Source organism: Apis mellifera, linkage group LG1 (assembly GCF_003254395.2).
Source record: "Apis mellifera strain DH4 linkage group LG1, Amel_HAv3.1, whole genome shotgun sequence".
NCBI classification, from domain to species: domain Eukaryota; kingdom Metazoa; phylum Arthropoda; class Insecta; order Hymenoptera; family Apidae; genus Apis; species Apis mellifera.
The window spans coordinates 12,809,319-12,833,706 of NC_037638.1; the positions used below are offsets into that span (position 1 = coordinate 12,809,319).

Consider the following 24,388-nt stretch of genomic DNA (forward strand, 5'->3'; position numbering starts at 1 on the left):
ATTATACACAGGTGCGTGGCTGAAAGATATCGATGCTCCTCTGGCGATTATCCAGAGAACGAGGGGGTGTATCGAGATCAAGATCGAGAGTGGGATCTAGATCGCTCTATGATCCTATTATGTCCGTGAACTGAATTTATGATCGTGATTATCGCCTATCGGTGAGTACGAATGTGGATCACCTTGTCGAAACTGTGGACAGCTCGAAGGAGAATATTGGTGTGATCGAAGATAACTTGTATTTCTTTCAACTTTGGAAAGGATAACATTTAAATCTTTCATCATAAGAATGATAAAACGTTTATTAAATTGTTAAAAAAATCTTTCCAACAATTTCTAACATAATAATTAATAAAGATTTCGAACGATCTCGAACGTTCTCGAAAGATTCCAATTTTAACGAAATAAAAAAAGATTCCGCCTAAACAAATCTATTTATTAACTATAAATGTTTGAAATGCTTTTTATCATCGATCCAAAGGAATAAACATTTTAAACATTCTCATTACGCAAGGACTATCTCCAATAATTACACAAAGAATCCACGCGGAAAAGATTCCTCGACCGAAGAAGCGGCAACCTGCACGATCCCATCTCGCAGCTGGAAAAAATATATCCGTGCGCGCGCAACTTTCTCACAGGCCCCCTCGACTCGTCACTCGGGGAGTGGGGAGGGGTGGGGAGGACGTCCACGCGCATCCATCATTCGCCCGCAGATAAACGTCGATCGAACGACAGCGACACCGTTTCGCCGTACGACCGAGCGATCAGATATCGTTTAAAACAGCGTTCACGGTACGCGACAGATAACACCGTGGACACGAGTTGTTCCGTCGCGCGGCGGAGTTTAGAGAGAAAGAAAATTGACCCAACTTTCAACATTGTCGTCCGAGCCAGATCCTATCTTGGGCCAAGACGTAGCTTGTATGTGTGTGTGTGTGTGTAAGTGTGCTAGAGCAATCGAGCGATCGAGAGAGCCTGAGGAATCGCGATCGGCTCGCAATTTCACTTTATGGCCGGCGGCGGCGGGACGCTTGTTTCTTTTCCGGCTCTCTCGCAACCCGCCATTATCTGATGTGACATTTCATGAAAATATGACGGGGCTCGTTCGTTATTAGCTCGCCCTGGGCCGCGAGCGCCGTGCCGCCGGCCAATTATCGTTCTCACGGTGTAATTATCGCGATTGTTATCCGGCAGGGAGGGGGAGGGGGGCGAGGCCAATGGGGTCAGTTCAGAAGGATGCAAGATATTGTGTGTGTGTAGGTTTCGATGTATTTCTACCGAGGTTATGTATATATATATATATTTTTTTTTCGGATTTTGTATAAAGATATCGGGCATTGAATTGCGATCTAAAAATGTACGGAATATATTTCTATTTGCAAAAATTTGCCAATTATTGGGATTAGATTGTAAATTGTCTATTGTTTCGTAATTATACGTCGAATAATATAATCTGATAATTTCCACAAGTTGTTTAGAAATATTTCTCAAATAAATAAAAAATTTCGTTAGATTTTGATAGATATGGATTTTCTAACTCGTAAATGGTAATTTTTAGAATAATAATTTTGTTTTTATTTCTTATATTATACTATTATTCGAAACATTTCGATTTCAAATTGAATTCTGACTTTCCATCCGTGGTGTGGTAAAAATCCAAATAATCCAAAGATTAAAATCAACTTGAATCCAACTTAGATTACTCGAACTACTCCCATGGAAATCAAGTCGTGTCCTGGCTCGAAGGTTGCTAAATATAAAGCGGCTAAGTAAATTGTCGTTTAATTAGCAGACTGTCATTCAATCATTTCGTTATCGGCATTCTTTGTTCGCCAACGAATAGCCGAGTCTCCCCTCTCCCCTTCTAGACAGCCGCATCCTGTCTCTGATTATCGAATCGTCTGCATCCTCCCCTCGAGGATCTAAGTTCACGTCGCCGTGACTTTAACCTTTGTCACGGACAAAGGATGCATTGTGGGGAAATTTTCTCGTCGTTTTCAAGTGCATCTGAGAATAGAATCATTTTTATAAATTTATCTAAAGTAAACATGAAAATAAATATTATTATTTTTTTTTATTTTATTATATTATAAATGTTATATATATTGGCTTGTTCAAAGAATTGTTATTTTTATATGCAATAAGATAATGTTATAATTTGTTACATACAAATTTTAATATATATATATATTGTTATTATTTTTTTTAGTTTTATTATATTATAAATGTTATATATATTGTCTGGCTTGTTCAAAGGAGAAAAAAAGACAAGAATTGTTATTTTTGTATGCAATAAGATAATGTTATGATTTGTTACATACAAATTTTAATATATATATATATATATATATATTATTATTTTTTTATTTTTATTATATTATAAATGTTATATATATTGTCTGGCTTGTTCAAATATAAAAAGAAGACGAGAATTGTTATTTTTGTACGCAATAAGATAACGTTATGATTTGTTACACACAAATTTTTAATAATAATCGTTAAAGCATGAATCTCGCAACGAATGAATAAAAAGAGAGATTCGATTTCTTCTTCTGGGATAAATATTATCTTACATTTACATCTTAAAAATTTCCCTCCTGCTTCCCGAATACGAACACAGAAATCAATTCCATTTAAGATCGCTATCGTAATACGTTTACACGGGAGAGAAACGCCGTCTATCCGACGGCTGTAACGAATCGCGACTTCTAGCATCCGATTCATCATCGCTTAACCTTTCGTTCGAAGGAAGAGAAGGGGGGGCCAAACGAGAGGGGGGAGGGCTTAGCTCAGATCTCAGTGGAAGGAAACGGTCAACGTAAATTGCTGTCAACGTATCCGCTTTCCACCGTGTTCGTACTAACACTTTCATTTGTATTTTCGAACGGGATCGAAATAAGAAAAAGGAGAAAAAAAATAATATTCTTTTCTATATTTCATCCATTTGTTTCCCTTTCGTTTCACAAAGTTTCTCGTTCATCAACGAGGATTGTACGAATTAATACGCGTGTACTTCGAAAAGGAAGAGAGAGAGATAGAGAGGCTGGCACTTTCTCTTTTATCATTCCCGCTTAATTAGTCCGCATGTAGCGCACACGTGACGCGAGGCGAGAGAGAAACGTCCCCGACACGCGAACCGTTCATTAAAAGCGCATCGTTTCCCGCTTCTGCCCCTTTTCCTCGAGGATCGCTCGTTCCAAAACGAGAAAGTAGCTGAAACGAGATCGTTCGCGAATCATTGGACGAAAATATTACTCTCACCGTCTATGTGATTGATAAATAGATTTCAAAATTTTGCCTTCGTTTGAAAAATTAATTCCTGTTAAAATTAAAATAATAATAAATAAAAATCTCACAAATCTGTTAAAAGAAACCGAATTTAAAAGTACGTATATTTTGAAATTTTTATACAGTTTTTCGATTGATGAAGATTATCCAAAAAAGAATATATGGTAAATATATTCGTGAGATATCTTTGTTTCTAAATTTCAAAAGTGTCAACGCTATTCTCCGTTACACCACTGTCTCATTTTATCTCGCTTTATCTACTTAAATTGTACTTGATGATAAATAAATCTCCTCCTAAATGATTATTCCACGAAGAACTCTGTATATACATTTTCTGAAAATTTTATTCAATGTATACATATCGTGTCACTTTCAATGATGAGAATTATTTTAACAATCTTTCGATATTAAATTAAGGAATATTAATTAAACGAGACAAGGGGATATAGAAGAGCAAAATAGGAATCTAAAAGCGGGACGGTATCTATCGCGGCGCGAAGAGAGGCGATTCCGTTCTCGCGAGCGGCGCACGGCTCGTTTAAAATGCAGATTAGACCTTAGGCCGTCTTTCAGCCGCAGCCGTTCTGCCGCCTTGTTTCTGGCGACACGCGCGCCTAAGCCTTTGCGGCTTTTCGAGTGACTACACAATGCCTCTCCATTCCCAGTGCACGCCGGGACCCTATTTGGCGCGCCTGTATTTGTCTCCGCGCTCCTTGAACATTATTTCGCGATCAAAAACGGACGGGTATACGCGGTAAAGTTGCTTTCTCTGCCTGTGGGAAACCTCGTCGAACGGTCTCCTCGGTAAGCTTTTCGTATATATATATATATATATATACGAATACCACGTCTTCCCCCCCCGTGCGTGTGCGTATTTTTCTTTCCCTTTTCTAACCGCATCTTAAATTATACATCCTTCGAAATCGGATATTTTGACGTTTATGCAATGCGTTTGCATAAATCTCATTGGTTTAACCTTTTTTCCCTCATCTCCTCGTTGTAAAATATTCGCGAATATGAATATTTTATTGTGCGGTGAATACTATGTAATTGCATGTGTTGAGGATGAATTACGAGCAAAATTTAAACGAATGAAAATGTTATATTTCATACGTGATGCGTTATACTTTTCTCCAGAATGTTTGATATGGATTTTGGATTTGGAAAAAAAAAAATTGAAATAAGTAGAAAAGATTATACACGAAAATATGTAGATTATTCATCGAGTCATAAGTAATTTAATAAGTTTCAATTAGATAAAGATCTCATTCTATAAAATTAATTATACTCTATATATGAATTTATTATATATATAGAATTGTTAGATAGTTTTATGTACATAGAATGCCTTATCTAACTTGACTATTTAACTTATTAATTGTGTACAATATTAAATACTTTTAAAATAGGCAAACATTAAATAATCTCAATTTTTAATATTTATAATAAAATGAAAGGTTTATAGAAAACCTGTAATTTTTTTTTTAGATCAATATTCTATAAATTAATTCGCAAAAAATTATAATAAAATTAACGATCGAACGAGAGATCTTTTTCCTTAAAACTCTTAATAGTGTTCAAAAAGTTATCACATAATATCATAAAATTATACGCGTCAAAATTATAAACTCAAGGATAATATTAATATTATTTTTCTGCTCTAAGTAGTTGAGCTCGTGCATTGACTTAACGTGATTAATCTTCTCCGGAACATATCGAGGAACTTGTTCCATTTGTTCGAAAGAGATGGAAACGGATCTTTGAAACTTTCATCAGATTTATCTGAACCGGCTGAACCGTTAAAAACCGATTTGTACGAATGCATGTTACGCGTGAAAGAAATCCGCGTTTCATGGTATACGCGCGAGTAGTAGGAACTGGGATTAACGAGGCTTCGTCAGTCACGTAGCAGGCGTCTGTCACTTTGACGGCATCCGGTACAAGAGTACCTCTTTCGATCGTTTATTATGAACTCTTCCGCCCGATCCGATCGATAGGAGCATGGACACTCCTATTCGTAACTCTTTGTCCTTTTCTTATGAACAGTTACGCGGGTAAACACGTACACGGCGGTTGTTCCTCGTATTTTTTAAAAAGAATTGAACCGAGAGGCAAATTTTTTCGATTATCGTTTTGCAATCCGAATATTTAATTTTTAAAATTCTCCTCTCCTCTTCTCTTTCGTGAATATGTTCAAAATCCGTAAAATCTATTATTCATATCTGTTATCCTAATTCAAGACACTTTATAGGCCGAACTTGCCGCTGAAATTGGCGTTGAGCGGCGCTTTTAACGATCTCGACAGAGAGCGAACGGTTTGATTTACACTCCTCCTATCTCACCACGTGTCCGTCTCCTGGCGCTGGTTTCGTGGCAGGGGGTTTAACACGACGACTAGCGCGCCTAGGTGCAATTGAAGGGCGCTCGATCGGTAAATCAGCGGCTCGGGTGAAAGCCCGGGATAGTTTCGGTGCTAGATACATCTCTACCGGACCGTTTACCGCTAATGAGACACGCGGTGACAGCCACGGGCCTCGTTTCTTATCTCGTCCATCATAAACGTAGTCTCGGCCCCTGTTGTCGACACGCTGATTTCCGTTCGCCGGGGTTGTCGCGCGACCTGGCCACCTCTCGCCGTGCCTTTGCCTATTCGAGATGAAATTACGAGATATTTATATACCCGACTCGTATCGTACGCTCTCCTTTTGCCCGTACGATTATCTGTTTTATAGCTCGTGGATCGCTTCGAAGTGTTTGTTTACGAATTCCGATAATTATTCTATTGATAACCAATATTCGTTCTGATATGCGAGAAAATTAGTTAGATTTAAAGTATAATATTTAAAAGTAAGAAAAATCTTTATTTAATTCTTTTAATATTATTACGTTAACATTATGCGATATAAAATAGGAAGATACGTTTCGCTATTCGTTTACCCTTACTACTTAAAATGTTCCAAAATATCAATTATTTCTAAAACATTCAAACGATAATATGTATAATGGAATATATATGTATGGAATAATGGAATAATTGAATTGTAATTAAATTTCTCGTCGAATTGTAACTTGGATTAAAATAAAATTCAAAGATGACCGTTCCTTTTATACTTCCAACCACTTTGCATGCACAATCCGGTTTCTCACCACGCACGTATACGTATATTCGTGTCTCTCAAGTCTCGATAAGGTGCACAAGCAACGACAGGAATTAACACGCCATTCTAAACCGTGACACGTAAATCATAACCTTGCCAACAAAGTATTAAATGTATATACCTCGCTCCACGAATTCCGAGTCATGTCGAGACCGTTGAAAAACCTCGTTACAGTTTGAAAAGACGCGAGTAACTCGATCCGACAAGAGAGAGAGAGAGAGAGAGAACCATTTCAATCGAACGGCCACCTGGAGCCGCCACATACCTGTGTGTATCCATCAATAACCCAACACCTAGCGGAGACGTTATCTACGAATCGGCCGAGTCATTTAGGAATTCATTACGCCCATTAATCCCCCATATAACCCGGTCTCGCCATTATACAAATCGGATATTTCCATCGGCGACCATTGTATCGCGTGTCCCGCCGCGCCTATCGTCGATACCGACCACTTTTTCCAATCTCGTAAATAACGAGGATAATAAAGTCGCGGAGGCGGGGAAAAATCGCGCGAATTGCTTCGGTTGACAGTCGAATTCCATCGAGAGCGATATCGATCGCGAAAAAGCATTTCCCACGCGCCGATTCAGGCAGATCGTATCGATAGAGGGGGAGGGGAGAATTGGATTGCGCAATCGCATTGGGAATGCGGCTTAATTAAGCGGGGAATGCGTGCGCGCGCATGTCGCGTGCCATGCGCAGTCGGTTTCTTCACAACAGTTCGTAAAGTGGTAGTTTAGATTTTGAGCGTGGCAAAGAGTCAAGAAAGAATCGAAACAGCTTCGATCTAAATAAGTTTTTTAATACTTTTCAAAGATTGATCAAAGAAGATATGAGATCAAATAAATTATGTAAATTTTATAAAAGTCAAATCGATTAACTTTTCAACGAGATAAAAGTTTGACGCAAATTAAACGTTTCAAACGTTTTCTCTCTTTTCAATTGTTCAATTTATAGTTTTAAATTGCTTTCGTAATGAGGGGAACTCGTACGGCAGGCTATTCCTCTCGTTTAATTTCTAATGGATGCAAGGTGTAAATATTCTATCGATTGCTTTTATTCGCGTGTTGCACCGTCTAATTGCTTACACGTTGGATCGTGCATCGATGCGCGTAGGCGAGACACGGGAATCTGGGAGTAGCATTGCAACTCTGCACTTTCACGGATTCTAACAAAACGAGTATTCCGGTTGGAACGAAAGTTTTAATCGTTCTTGAAATGTTTCCATTTTTTTCTTCAGATTCTATCTTATTACATAATATCTTCCTTTCCATTATATAAGAAAAATATATTGTACATATATATGTAGAATAATTATAGAAACGTTTTTATACTTTTTACAAGAATCGACTGTTTTTTTCTTATATAAAATCAGATAATGCAGGTTTTATTAAGCCATTACAACGGATTCAGCGGTACAGAAAAGTTCTTAAGACGAGTAAGGAAATAAAATAACGCAGTTACGTGAATACTTGTTCCTTGTCTCTGACCTCGTTTCCAAGTAATAAATGTTATTGCGTTTCGATAATTCTGATCTCGGTAAGTAAGAAGCTTCGGAATAATCACCTTGGATATTATCTCCCAAATTTTTCACGTAATTTTATGTTTCTTAATTTAATGTATGACAAGATTACGTGCTTGTGAAATTTTATGCTTCGTTTAAATAAAAACTCAATCTCGGAAAAACCATTTTCATAATACAAACTATAATTATATAAAATTGCTGTACATTCTAATTCATAAATCTAAATCATTCATATATATATATATATACACATTTTAAAAACCATCTTTGCATTTTTATTGTACAAAATAATTATAGCAATAAAATTATTAATATAAATTTAGAAATTAAACGTTATTCGAACTTGTTAATTTTTATATTAAAAACTTATGGGATAAATTATAAGTTTAAAATAAAAATTTAACAATTTAGTTTATGAATAATAATATTTTATTTTCAATATAAAAATATAGAAATAATAATTAGATTAGTAATAAAATATTTTAAAATATAATTGTTAATAAATGTATATAATTTAAAGAAACTCGTATTGATCTAATTTAACATGACCTATTGATTATAATTTTAGGTCGATCTACTCGATGAAGTAAAATTTAAATAGTTACATTATATTGGCTGTACAAAAATAGCATAATAAATTGCCTTTTGATTGAAGAATTGAACGAACGAATTAATGAAATAATAACTAAATAAATTATAAAATGAATTTAAATTAAAATTCTAAAATTTAGTTATAGGACGATAAGACCCTGTAGAATTTTATTTAATTTAGAATTTATAGATTTTATAGAAGCAAAATAATCATTTCTCTCAAATAATTCGAAATAAAACTCATTCAATTTTTCATTCATAAGAAATGTTTTTCTTTCTCAATTTCCATGCTATCTATAAATTTACTTTATATCAATTTTTGCATTCGTTTTAATCCACGAAATCCTCTCTAACTCTCTCAATTTATAATTCAACGAAACCGTGGGACACGAAAATTATGACACGAAAGCGAGCCATTCACGGAATTACGCGTCTGCACAATTTCGGGCGTTGATTACCCCTCTCTAATCACAGGTGATTAACGTTCCCTCTCGCGAGGGCTTGGCTCCACAATTACCCCTCCTTTCCGCGTGTAACTTATTTACAGGAATTTCATTAGCTTCGTTTTAATTAATCGCCCCCGATTTGTCCGCATCCTTTTCATCGCCCGAATTAACGTGGGAAACGAGACGAAGGGAGGAGAGCCTCCCTCAGGAATCACTGTTTCGCGTGTTTACGAGCAACCATTTTTGAGTATTATATAATTGGAACGCGTTTGTGGGTGTTTTATGTTTTGACAAATTACAGGGTGAACGCATATAGCAATGGCAATTTATTGTAACAGATGTCCAAAGTTTGTTTTAACGTTTATCGAAAGTTGTAATTATTTCTTTTTTACCTTTCAAGTAAAGTTTTACGAATATGATAAATGTATCTCGGTTCTTTACGAATGAACGAAATTCACAGTGTTATTTATTTTCTTCAGGAAGAGATATCTAATGGAAAATTAATATAATAAACGCGTGTTTTTATTCCCGTTTACGCGATTCCTTGAGTAACCTTGATTCCACAACGCGGGGATTAGCATAATAATAAGCGCGGTTTCGTTTCAGGGGAACGAGTCGGTGATACCGGAAGGTTGGCCTCTGACGTTGGGCAGACGTGGCCTCGTCCTGCAGCTAGGAGAGCTCGAGGCCTCCGCGCTACGTCTCGGGGAATGTTACCTTTGCATACGCAGCGCAGCTGCAGTTGCAACCACCTCAGGGAGCGGCGAAGTTGCCGCTGGTGACGAGCGGAATACCGTCGAGGTGAGTCACCGTTCCGTTTTCTTTTTTTTTTTTTTTTTTTTCCATTTCCATCCGCGGAAATTAATCTCCTGGAGAAATTTTTTTAACATCGATCCTCGATCGATATTATTACGAGAAATACAAAAGTTTAAATTCTATTTACGAAATTTAAAATTTTGTAAATTATATTTCATATATAAATATATAAATGTAATATATAATATAAAATATATATAATCATGTATAAATGTTACGACGAATGTAATATCTAATTTTTTTTTGCTATACTTGCCCAATCACTACATTAATATAATACAAAAATAAGTATATAAGAATATAATATATGTAATAATATAATAAAGTATATAATAATATAATATATATAATAATATAATAAAGTATATACTAATATGATGTATAATAATATAATAAGAAATATAATATAAGTAAAAATATAATAAAAGTATATACTAATATAATATATAATAATATAATAAAGTATATAATAATATAATATATATAATAATATAATAAAGTAAGTATAATATAATAAATAACTAATAAATAACTATAATAAAAAATATAATATATAATAATATAATAAAAAATATAATATAAATAAAAATATAATAAAAGTATATACTAATATAATATGTAATAATATAATATCTATAATAATATAATAAAGTATATAATAATATAATATATATAATAATATAATAAAGTATGTACTAATATAATATATATAATAATATAATAAAGTAAGTATAATGTAATAAATACTAATATAATATATAATAATATAATAAAAAATATAATATAAATAAAAATATAATAAAAGTATATACTAATATAATATATAATAATATAATAAAAAATGTAATAAAAGTATATACTAATATAATATATAATAATATAATATATATAATAATATAATAAAAGTATATACTAATATAATATATAATAATATAATAAAAAATATAATAAAAGTATATACTAATATAATATATAATAATATAATAAAAGTATATACTATAATATAATATATAATAATATAATAAAGTATGTAATAATATAATATATATAATAATATAATAAAGTATATACTAATATAATATATATAATAATATAATAAAAAATATAATATAAGTAAAAATATAATAAAAGTATATACTAATATAATACATAATAATATAATAAAATATATAATAATATAATATAATAATATATATAATAAGTATATAAGAATATAATAACAATGAGGAACAGAACCAAAAGAGATATTGCAATTAAAACGAAAGGAAGAGACAGAGAAGAATTTCTACTGAAATGCAACCTGTCATATGTCTTATATATCTATTCACGATTTTCGAATATCCAAAGAAAATAACATATGATATAAAAGGAATTAAACGCGTGTTTACGAGTATATATATATATATAAACCACTTTTGGGCCCCCTCTCCTCTCTCGAGAATAATTGGAACGCGTTTTACGTTTTGACAAATTATGCATATCGCAATTATTTATTATAACAGACGCAGTGATTGATAAAGATTAATTGAATTTAATCATCCCTTCGGGATCGGGAATCTCTTTGACACACTTTTTATAGTCGCTCGACGTCGGTTCAGATTGCAGTAGTTTGGCGAACGACGTCGATGAGGGCCCCAGGTTTCCTCGGCTGGGACCGCGAGGAGGAGTTCATGGACTGGCGGGAGGTGTCTCGAAAGGGGCAGGGGAGCAGCGACGCGGCGAGCGGCAGCCTGGCCGGGCCGCAATCGTCGGGCACGGCGAAGAGCATGCGGCCCAGGCGGCGTTCGCGCGAGGAGGCTCGCTCGCGTACGCGCGAGCAGGGCTTCGTGCTGGACCACCGCCGCGAGGAGACCCGTTCGATCGATCGTCTCGAGTGCAACAGCTCGAACGGGGGGGGCGCGAGGGGGGAGGAGCGGAGGAAGAAGAACGAGATGGACGGCGGCCACGCGGTGATGAAGTCGAGATCTACGTCGAGCGTGGGCCAGTGGAAGGCGGAATTGGAATCTTCGCTGGGCGAATCGAACGGGGCGAGCAACCGCTCGAACCAATCTTCTAGTCTTTCCGGCGACGAGAGCCGCGCCAAAGTGAAGAGGTGCGCCAAGGTCGTCTCCTCGATGACCATGGAGAAGTGGAAGGAGACGGCTAGGTGCGAGACCAGGAGCAAACCCCTAGCGCCCGACGACTTGAAGACACCGTCGAGACTGTTGGACGTTGAGGCTGCCCTCGAGAAGAAGCGAGTAGGGGCCGCGTCGGGGGAAGGCGAGAACAGGTTGCACGGGTCGAGGAGCGTGGACGAAGTGGAGGATGACGAGCTGCCGGCTTTCATCGGCAATCTTTTGGTCTCCGTGGAGAGGAAAATCGAGAGAGTTTCCCTGGACGATTTGACGTTCCCTTGCCCAGCGTGCAGGAATATAGACACCGACGATCCGTTGCTGGGTTGTAGGTGCGCCGGTGACGATTGCAGCTGCGGCGAGGATACCTGCGATTGTTCGCCCTCGGCCAACGCGAGGAAGGAACAATCGACAAGGAGCTTCGAGATCGCTGGTATCAAGCACATAGACAGCGACGACGAGGAGGAGGTGCGGATGGGATTCGGTGAGTGCATATTTCAATTCTTATCGTTTCGTTGTAATTTTAATCGAATTCAGATTAAACCATTTATAATATTCATATTCTCTTGTTCGTGAAAGAAAGTAATTGTAATTCGATCTTCTTAATTTGAAGAATTTAAGAAAAAAATAATTTTTTTGAAGAGAAAGCAAAATTTCGAGGGTTATTTTTAAAGTATCTAATTTTATAGATCATATAAAAAAAAGAAAAGAAAAGGAATAAAATTTTGTTTCCAATTCGAATTCGCTGAATTTCAACGTTTCGATTTTTGTTCTACCTCGAATTCGCTTTTCTTGGTAAAATCTATGACGCTTAAGAGACGGTTAACGCGATAACTTTACACGGAATGGTTCTTATGATTTATCGAGATTCTCTATGAACTTGAAATTCTGTCGGAAGCGATGCGTGGGCGTTGCTCGGGTGTAAAGCGGCTACTTCACGTCACGTTTTCCTATCGAAGAACTTCCATATTGGCTCGATTCATGCCAAGAATTTGTAAAAAAAAGTTTGATATCAAGGATGCAATAGCATTTCTCCTCTGATATTGTTCTGCCTCAAGGAAAACTCGATTCAAGGTTTATTGTTTAAATTTCGAAAATAAGTAATAAGCATTAATCATTTTCTTTTTCAAGAAGAACAAGAAAATTTTTGATATTCCTTTGATAAAATATTACAATGATTTCTTATTTATTAAACTTGCATCCTGATAACATGTTTAATACATATGGTTTTATTATTAATATTATTGTAACTTGCTGTAGTTCAAGATATTCCTTGATTTTCATTTTCTTTTTCCAGAAGAACAGGAAAATGTTTTAAAATTTTTAATATTCCTTTGATAAAATATTACAATGATTTCTTATTTGTTAAACTTGATAGCAGAATCTATAATAACATGTTAATACATATGGTTTTATTATTAATATTATTGTAACTTGCTATAATTCAAGATGTTCCTTGATATAAAATTCTGTGAAGAATGAGAGGTTTGAATAGAGCTTTGTGTACTGCTTTTGAATAAAATGACTTGGAATATTTTTTATCTTATTTTATATAGACACTCGAAATTATTCAATAAATTTAATTATGAATAACATAAATTAGATTTATTATTTAAACATTTATTGAAAAGAATCAAAGGATTATTTATGATTTTCATGTTCTTTTTCCAGAAGAACAGGAAAATGTTTTAAAATTTTTAATATTCCCTTGGTAAAATATGTAACATATTCTTTTTGATTATATTCATTTTTATATGAATTTCCAATTTTTTAACTTGTTACAATGATTTCTTGTTTATTAAACTTGCATCCTGATATCAACTTCTATAATAACATAGAAGTTGTAGATATAGTATATACATGTGAGAATTTTAATAAAATATATAATTATAATTAACAAATATAAGTAAATAGATTATTTCACTTTCATAAAACTTTCTTAAAGATAGTTTAAATATTCATATTTAGAAAATACGATTAGAATATGATTATTGGTTTACCAAAAAGATGAACATTCTTGTTATCAAACTAGTCTTATCAATTTCCTCTTAGGTTCAAAAATTGAACAATTTTTTTCTAGAGAACAAAAAAAAAAACAAAACAAAACAAATAAGGCGAAATTTCCAAATGGGTCATGAAGTTCCGTGACTCGGCTGATCTCTTTTCACATGTCCGCCCACGCGTTGCTTCCCGCGTCTTCCGGTGCCCTTTGGTGCCGCCGCCGACAGGTTTGCAAAGAGCCGAAAAACCTTCCACCACCCACCATCTCGGCGTGCCATTAGCGGCGTGTTTGCGCTATGGTAACGCTGACTTATGGTATTTGTCTCCTCTCGTGCAACGAGCTTACGTAACACGGCCGGCTCGCGTAGGTGAACGGGAATCAAACGCGCTCTTTAATTCCTTCACGTCGTCGCGAACCGGGACGATGAAAGAGATTCCTGACATTGCTCGGATTCGGGCGTAATTGTTCCACAGGTATCATAGCCGTAATATTTTAGCTTTACTGTCTAATATTTTATTAATGCTTTGTCGTCGTTGATCGGTATTCAATCTGGAAAGGAAAAGGAATTTAGACTGTTCACTGGTAAAATTAATTAAGTGGATAATAAATTTGATTAATTTTTTTGACAGTAAACATAATTTATTTCACGTGTTTCTTTAGAATATTATTAAGGTACAAGTTGTCAATGGATTAATAGTTTCTATATGTATTTATTTTTAAAATGATCCATACCTTCATCCCTTTACCTCGATTCCTAAGTAAATTCTGTGCGCTCGATTTGTACATCAAATAATGATAATGAACTTGTCGATAAACATGCACGTGATAATGAAACGTGCCGATAACCTAACGTCCTCACCCACGCATACTCGCATCCACGAATCTTAAGCCCACTCTTAACAACGTGTTAACTTTTACAGTTTATTCTTCCCATTAAAGCTATGTTTCAACCAGAAGCCAGAATCATATATTCTCGTGATTCGTAGAAACACATCTTTCCACATCTGACCCACGATACAAAGGATTCAGAATTCGACCCGAATGAACGTTCGAATAATCCGCGAATGACATTCCAAAAATGGCGTGTCGAGGAATGTCTCTCAAACTGAGATTGTCACGATACGGAAACCGGTCGCGACCCGTCCGAATGTCAGTTGCACTGTCATCGTGAAAGAAATTACATCTAACGCTATAGGATCGGACGTGACTCCATGCCGGCCGTCCCGTTTCATTAACGCGATGCCTATTGTACCGTACGGCTTCTCCAACGTCCGCGATCGCAACGCCCTCATTCGTTCAACTGTGATTCGTCCTCGTTTAAGGACGTGTAAATATCAGAATATGCTTGAAACACGAATTTCGATAGTATATAAAATTTTAAAGTGTGTCTTTTTTTGAGATCAGGCAAGATAAAGGATGATTTTTCTGAGTATTTATGTATATCAGCGATAGATATTATTTGGAAATACATATTATTTTGTGTTTTAAATAAATTGCATTTTGTATCCGTGATAAATTGGATAATATTAGTTAAAAGATTTCTAATTTAATTCAAAATCTTACAAATATTGTGATTGCCTAAAGTCAGTAGACATTTTAGACTTTGTCTGGATAAAGTGTTAATTTTTTTCAGTTTATTTATTACGTATATATGTACGTATACCCAAAAATATATATGAAACAATAAAAATATATGTGTAGCTTAATTTTTGAAGGTTATAATTATTATAAAGTATCAAAAATTTTAAACGAATCGAATATTTGAAGAAGTTATAGTGTTCATTGTGCTGTAAGTACATCATAAAACTATTTAAACAAATATATTATTATTTATTATCTTTATACATTATATTATATTAATAAAATTCGTTCATTTTTGATTTTAATATTATCTATCTGTTGACGAAATTCCTTTTTTAATTAATATCCACTACTATATTCTATTTGTGCCATTATTCTTCTCATCGAGCATACTCAAACATAGTTTTCCATCCAAACGAAAAATCATTATCGTAACGCTGTTAAAAAAGAACTCTATTCGATCGGTCATCGACGTGCAATCACGCAACAGAATTCAATCTTGTCTCGATTTACATGTCGTTCAGTCTCTCTTCAGAGATAAGGCTGTCAATGTAAGAGGTTGTATCGCTATGTCATAGTCGCCGAGTTTTATTATAGACAAGGGAGGAATGCATGTTTCGCCATAGTGACCAAACGAGGGGAACGACTTTGAGGATGTTGTGTGTCGTTTAGCTAACCATGAAACTAGAAAGCTTCTGTGAACAGAGGTCTAGCTACCATGTATACATACATTGCCACTTGAAAGTATTGGGACATTGGTTGCTTTCAATGAACATGAATTTATGTTTCCTGACAGAATAATATATATAAAATGGAAATTATTATTATAAAATAATAATTATTGCTATTTATATATTTAAAACTAGTATTATCAAATTTGCCAAAATGATCAGTTAATTATTAATTATCATTAAACATCTCTGATTATATATAATTTAGATTATAATTATAATATTTTTTAAGAAAATTAAAAAACTATTATAATAATTAATGCATCACTTTTATTACTATTGATAAGATAATTTAATAATCCATTACTGACAAAATATATTTTCCAATGGAAAACTAATGGAATTCACTAATATTTTCATCATCTCTCTGTTACGATTTAGAAACTATGTTCACATACTTATTAATGGAAATATATATTCATACGTACCGGTGCAGATTCAATCGAATTAAATCGAATGTTTCGGTGTAGGAGGCCGTGTACACCGTGGTCTGATTGAACGTTCGCCTTCACCAGCTGACTATACTTAGTTGCTCATTGATCGTCTCTATGGCGGTCCTCAATCATATCTGCTTAAGCGAGGAATCAACCGGCTACCACAACGGAGGCTGTTCACCTCTGCCCGCCCTCTCTCCACAAGATACATAATGGATCGTGTTAAACGCCACGATAAAATAGTGGCTGCGTTTCATGGTTCGCCGATCGGCCGCTTTCGGATCGATTCTGTTTTCTTTGTTTCTTCGACAGCCTTCCCTTCCCGAGAAGAAGAAAGAAGTATCTGTTTAGCATCGGATAGTTGCTCGATACTGTTGATAATTTAGTCGTTTCGACGATTGAGATGTGATAATTGCTGATTTATCGTGATGATTGCTTAGTGGAAGTTAGTATTATTATTCATCGATTGGATGATAATAAGTTGTGTATAGGATGAAAAGTTGTGTATGTGTAGATTGTTTTTGATACGTGTTTGTCGGCGGAGATAATATCAGGAACTCTGTGTGGATTATAATTTAGTAATTGGAGAGGAAATGATATTAGATATAATTGATAAATGATCAATTCCAGGATATAAATTTCTCTTGTAAAAATAATTTTTCCAGTTATATGATATTATGTATAATAGAGTAATAGAGGAAAGCTTAGGATTTTTACAATTTACTTAAATTTATTTTATTATAGTTTTATTAACAAATAAAAATATGTGCAAGCATGCAATAATAGCTGTAATATGTTTTTACTTCTATAGATATTGCTATATACAATTTATTTAACGTAGCAAAATCTTTAAGCAAGGATCATTAATTTTATTGATTATATTGTCACGTATATACACATATTATAAAGTATTAATTAGAATAATTAATATATTATATTATTTAGTTATTTATTTATATTTATAAAGTAACAATTATTCATTTATAATAAATTTTATAGCATTATATTTTATTGTTAATATCTATTTAAAGATATAATAATAATTTTGTAGTAGTTGAAGAACATGTTACATCTTCATAATATATATTTCATATTCTATTAAAGAACGTCTTATTACATAATTTATTTAAAATTTAATATTATTTCAAAATACAATATTCAGTTTATCCATCTAATTTTTTTAAACACTTATCATTAAATACATTTATAAATCAATCAAAATTATAATATTTATAATGTTCTGTTGAAAAATATTTTATTATTATAATATAATATTTTATAACAATAATTGCTATTAATATTAGTTAGCTCAAATTATCCGTTTATACTCACATAATCGTTTCTCTACAGAATGAGAATCAGTTATATGTACAAAACCATTTTCCATTGCCAATACTATCCCATAATATACAAATACATGCACAATCTCTTCATTCCACATATTCTCTACATTCTAATTTGAACAAAAATCGATATCCAAATCAAGTGTTACGTTTATGGACAAATTCACAAAAATCAGAGTGATGATGGTTAAGCGTATAGGATTCATCCATCGTTGCGAATGTTTTGAAAATGTATCCTCAAAACTTGGCTGTGTAACTTGATCGACGGCAAGAGTTCTCCTAATTGGAGGAAGCATGTAATGGCCTTCCGTTCTGTTGTTCTATGGGATTCTCTGTTGCTAAATAAACTCATAGAGTAATGGCCCGTGTAATTCGAGGGTATTTATTCGTTTGGTCGAGGAAGTCTGGTTAGGGGAATGGTCTCGTTCCAAGTAAGTACGAATTTTTCGTGTTTATCTCACATTTCAATCGGTCATCGATGATTGTGAAATGAGAACATCCTATGCCTTTAACCTTTTTAACAAAAAGATTTTGTTCTATCATGTAATGTTAAAATTTAAATTTAGAATAAAGTTATTTTATTAATTTATTACAATATATTTAGAATATTTTATAGAATATCATCTTTTGTAAGATTTCTAATAATCTATAAATTACTAATATATAATTTCAACTGGTTAAAGTTAATATTGAATATTTGAAGATATTGCAATATCTAAAAATATATCTACATTTTAAAATCTTACAAAGCAGAATATTTATAAAATAATATTTTTTGAAAAATATTCAAAAAGTTACTATATACTATTTATAAAATATATTCATAATTTAATACTTATGTATTTATATTGATTATTCATTAAGATTTTAATAATCTATTTAAAACTCCTACAATATAATATACAGTACAGATAATTTCAAATGTAAAAGATTGAGATTACCTTAATTAGTAATTAAATAAATAAAATAAGATAAAAATAAATGCGAGATTTCTTTCATTTGATTCAATAATACATTTCATTATCATCATCGTTAATTCTTTGCATCTTTGCATATTTTAGTAATAGTCAATTGATATCAAATGCGTGTTGTGAATGCTTCGCAAGAGATTCTAAAAAATAAATACGAATTCGTTATTTGGAATGAAATAAAATTTTGAAAAAAAAAAGCGCCAATTAAAGAGAACTAAACGTCTCACGTTAAATAAGATCATGCAATATATTTTCAAATAAGATCATGTAATATATTATTTTAACAACCTGTGTCCTCGTGTCTCTATAATGCTCCATGAAACTTATTGTGAGGCACAATACATTTTCTTGAATCCAATGACCTGGTCATCACCTGGTAAGTGGCCGACAGTGCGTAACGGTTTTTAATACGACGGTCGAGACAAATAACGTTTGGAATCAAGCCATCTAACTCAATTGTTGGAAGCGAGGGAATTAAGGGCCCGAATTAATCCAATTGTCCTCTCCTGCCAGATAATTGAATTGGCTGGGAAATGAAAAATCAATAAAGGCCACTGTCGATTACCGGTACTACGCACCCTGGTGCGTGGGATTGGTTTGCGCTTACGTGATGTGGAAGATATGCATGGTAGTTTCGTTTGAATTATAGTGCCCGTTGCAATTGGAATGTAATTAGGATTCGAACGAGGTCTTAAGGAAGGTGCGAATGTATTACCGGTTTAGATACTGCACTGTGCGAAAGTCTTGAATTACATGTTTTATTGATCTTGTAATGGCATTTGAATTTTTGAAAAATATTTCTATTTGCAGTAATATAGAGATATAATGTATAGATGTGAGATGTTGTTGCATATTTTGGTTTGGTTGGAGATTGTGGCTTTCCTTGATTTGTACTTTTTGTTTGTATGAGATTGCAATAGAAATTTGACCTAAATATTATATCCCACGCCAATATACCTTAAAAAGTAATGATGATGAAATATTTACAAAAAAATAAAGACAAAATAATAAGAATAATAATATAAATATTAGATACTTACAATAAATTCAAAGTTTTGCATTCAATTAGTAGAGATGTTCATCAAATATAGATATCCTTACAAGATATCCTTTACCAAAATATCAGATTCTTCTAATATAACTCATATTACATTCAAGAATCACAAATAGAATGAATAATCAATGTTCTTGTTCAACTATCTGGATTAAAAATTGAGATATATATTTCATTAATTCTATTACTTTTTAAATTAACTTATCTCAATTTATTAATGTAGAATGATAACAAAAAGTATAAAAAATATATTAACGTTAATAAATGAATATTCAATTAATTGTTTTCCAAGTATTCCTAGATCATTGATCGATCGTTGTTCATGTTAACGACAGTTTCCTTGAACCTGACCGATTTATTCGATTCCAATCCTCTCGTTGCTATTACCTCACGTCGTTTTCCATTGGCAGTTATTGAAATGTGGCGCGACAGGCTGCTGGCGGAACTTCGCAAATGGAAACTGGAAATGATCTTCCAGAAAGGGAGATCTTGGGCTTCCAAGCTTCTCAAGAGTTGGCGCGTGAGTCTTACGTTCTCTGAATATCGAATGAACTGATTGCTATGTACAAAACATCCGTAATTGCCGAGACATTTCGACATATTCTATTTACGAGCTAAAATCGACCTGAAAATGTAGATTTAAACGTAAATAAATGCATAAGATCGCTAAAAAAATTTTCTTTATGAAAAGAATGGGTGAATAATTTGAATTACAATATTGTGAATTTATTCCAGAATCGAAAGAAGAAGCTTTTAATGAGGAATTTCGAATTCGCCATAAGATCTTATACTTACATGTATATGTACAATGCAGCTCGAATCTGATCTAGCATCCCATTCTCTCATTCTACGACAGAACAATAGATGTATTACAATCCGCTTTGTCAGACAAGATTCTAGATTTTCAATATGTGACATCACATTCTCATTTGAAATGAATTTATTATCGCATATAATCATAAAGAATCAAGACAACAAAAATCATGACATTTCGTATTGCATGAAAACGTATCTTAACACATTCTGATAATAACTTTTTCTTCTCTCTGCTATTCCAAGTGTGACATCATATACTGAAAATCTAGATCCTCTTCTAACAAAACTGATGATATCATTATTTATATTTACTCATTTTTATTCTCTTATATCATCTTCTTTATGTTTAACCTCTAAAAATGATTCGATTTCCCTTATAAATTTTCATAGAAAGAGAGTATGTAACATTACGCATATCTTCATTATCACTATTCCAGATTTATTTCAAAGATACATCGCACAAATACATCACACATAACACAAATTTTTACTAAAATTAAACATTGTATCATCACATTATTTCTAATATCACTACTATATTAGGTAAAAGTGTGTCACGTGATGAGGCTTCTGCCAAAGCCAAACGTCGCATCATGTCACGTGATGTACTTTGTAATGTAGCAGTGGGGATAATGTTAGTTCACGTATTCTTCTCTTGTGGAAATTCGTTGGAATGGAATTGAACTATCTTTTCTGAGAGAAAGTAGCACTCTTCAGCAGCCCTGTAAGTCCTTAGTAATCATTTTCTTCTCTTTCATTCTTTTATTTTATAAGATAATTCTATTGTCTTCTTATTAAAGAAATTTTATTTTGTTAACTATATAGAGAGGGAATTTTTCCGAAAAAATTTTTCTTGGTGTTGTTATTTAAATACTGCTATCATAATCTCACGCAATGTATACGATTTGTGAATTAATGATAGAACTAGTTAGATATCAGCTTTGTCGAAATATTGTACATAAAAGCGTGGTCATCGTAAACGTGGTATACAAATAGGTTATATTAGATTACGACATCTTTTCAATTCAGACGTGAGAATTAGCCTTTATAGAATTCAGTGTTTCTCGATGACTTCTCAGGGTTATTGATCTTGGTGGATGTAGGGGATATAGAATACGTTGTAACATGATGTGGATGGATATTACATTGGCGATGAATCGAAAAAAGAGCACATAGTTGAGTAGATTGTAGTAATATTAGGTACGGAGTGTTGATTGAATGTATATGGTTGGTGTCTCGTTTCTTCAATTTGCATTCAATATGCTCTTGCTTCTTATGGCAGATATCTATAAATTTCTTGAGCTTTACTGCAGGGAATCTTTCATTGGAGGTATTTTAATTTGTATTTCATTATTTATTGATACTGTTATTCTAAATTCACAATTTATCAATAACAATAGATGTAGCAATAACAATATCTACTTGGATTTTATTAAATCTGATTAAATATAATGATAATAACATTTATTAGTCTCATTTATAAATAACTAATATCTTTAATCATCAAACAAATTTTTTTTTGCTATAATATCAGCCTTTCTCCCTTATTTTCCATGTAATTTTCATATTATTTTTTATAAATTTATGTAAATCAATCTTGAAACTAAATCTTGAAACTTTTAAATTTCTTATAATAAACAATTTATTTTTAGATAAACTTTTTAAGATTTACACAACATAGTATTATTCAATTCTAGTTTTTAATATATGGAATTTAATACTGTTTTGTAGTTTAGCTCTTTTGCTAAATTGTTTCTTAATAAATTTATTTTCAATATTCACAGTAGATCTGTTACAAACTTTTAGAGTGTGTATAGAGTATGCTCTCTGTCTTTCTCTCTATTCTTTTTTCTTTTATGCTTTCATAAATGAATAAATAAATTACAAATTTAATTATTATCGCATCAATCACGCATACTCTTAAAGGGTTGCAAGAAATCGTTTTTCAAACGAGGGCGCGAATGGGAACTGTTTAAATTGCAAACGATAAGTCGTAAAAGCAAAGATCCAATCAATCTTAACGATTCTCAACGATCTTCTTATGGTAACCAACACAATTTCGACGAAATACTTTGCGAATAAATTCGAACCAATATAGCGCTCGCTTCATCGACGATCAAAGTCCGCAGCTTTTCTAAACAATCATTAACCCATATTCCCGATTTTCCTCGATTCTCGTATTGAATCGTATCGAAACGAATAGAAACCTTTGAGAAAATCGACATAAAGAGAGTGAAATTGCCCAAGATTTCACGTATCCGCTCAACCATTCTTTGCCTCTCCCGTTTTATTTTATGACAAAGCAATTGAATCAATTTTAGAAGAAACAATTTCACGTTTCATATATTCATGTTGAAATATACCTTGTTGAATATATTCTTCCTTTTTTTACGACGCATTGACTGCCTGAAAGTGTGAAATGGCAAAATGGATATCTCATCAACTCGTGAAAAGTTTTCAAATATTTCCTTAAATTAAATAAATTATCCATAAAACCAGTGGTTCCCAATACATGTATATAGGGACAATTTGGAAGAACTTTTATGAACTCTCAGAATACATTAATTTTAATATTTAATTTTTTTAAAAATGAGGATATATACTCGAAGGAGAAACGTAAAATTAAGAATCATTATTTCAGGTAAAAATTTTGAATAAAAAATATATATAGTCTTGGATTGATTCGTTTTCCTTCAAAATAAAAATAGAAAGTTATTCAAATTATATATATTTAACTTTTAATGATAATTATTTATTTGAAACCACTCTTTTATATTGATTTATAATGGTGATAATCTAATATAAAAATATTTAAAGAAGATATAGATCCATTATCAGATTCATTTCTCATATAGATCATAAACTAACATAGATCAATGTAAAATAGTCTTAAATAAATTAAAAATTAAGCATCTTGAAAGTATTTGATTACTACTTGTAACTTGTATCAGGAGAACACGAAGATCAATAATTAGTATATATATGTAATATTTTTTACTTTGAACTATTTCTTTACTTTTTTTCAAATATGTTGCCAAAATACGTGGCTTCTTCATTCGAAACACCTTGTACATTAAGATAAGGAAATAAAATTCTCGTCGTAATATCGATAATAAAGCTCCAGCTGTAACAATTTCTGCTCCAGTTACACAAAACGTCGACTTAACAGGCGTTCACTTCGCCAATCTTCGTGGATTTTTCATCGTTTAGTCTTCTATCTTTCTCGCTCTCTCTCTCTCTCTGTATCTCGCTCTCGCTCTTTCTCGCTCGCTCATTTGCACGAAACAAGTTATTTGCGGTAATGTTATATCGGGAAAGCAGCACGGCTTAAGTGGCCGTTTCTCGCCGCCACGTTTCGCGTTTAATCGGCGCAAATTATTCTGCGGTACGAAGCGTAAAGCGGCGGAATTTGAAAAATTCTGCTTTGTAAATAATCACCGTGGGTATCACTCGGGCCCCGTTCCACGGCTTTGAGGAAGAACCGTCGAATGTATGTTGTAAACTTGTCGAGACATTT

The 24,388-nt window shown here is 33.1% G+C and overlaps 1 protein-coding gene and 1 long non-coding RNA gene across 7 annotated transcripts in view; one reads left to right on the forward strand and one right to left on the reverse strand.

The window, feature by feature from the left end:
- LOC410718 (puratrophin-1) overlaps positions 1–24,388 on the forward strand; it is a 401,681-nt gene that overhangs the window by 183,902 nt on the left and 193,391 nt on the right. For all 5 annotated transcript variants that reach the window (XM_026445379.1, XM_016913622.2, XM_026445373.1 and 2 more), the window contains 2 exons: positions 9,619–9,813; positions 11,427–12,423. In XM_026445379.1, coding sequence (XP_026301164.1) covers positions 9,619–9,813; positions 11,427–12,423 — 1,192 coding nt within the window. The remainder of the gene's footprint in view (positions 1–9,618; positions 9,814–11,426; positions 12,424–24,388) is intronic.
- On the reverse strand, positions 18,173–20,674 carry LOC102653997. Of its 2 annotated transcripts, XR_003306136.1 has the most exons (5): positions 20,042–20,674; positions 19,609–19,958; positions 19,290–19,527; positions 18,972–19,141; positions 18,173–18,543 (listed from the first exon to the last, which is right to left on the reverse strand). It is a non-coding gene; the product is annotated as an uncharacterized LOC102653997 (long non-coding RNA). The 2 variants fall into 2 exon arrangements; XR_003306135.1 differs by having other exon boundaries at positions 19,290–19,958.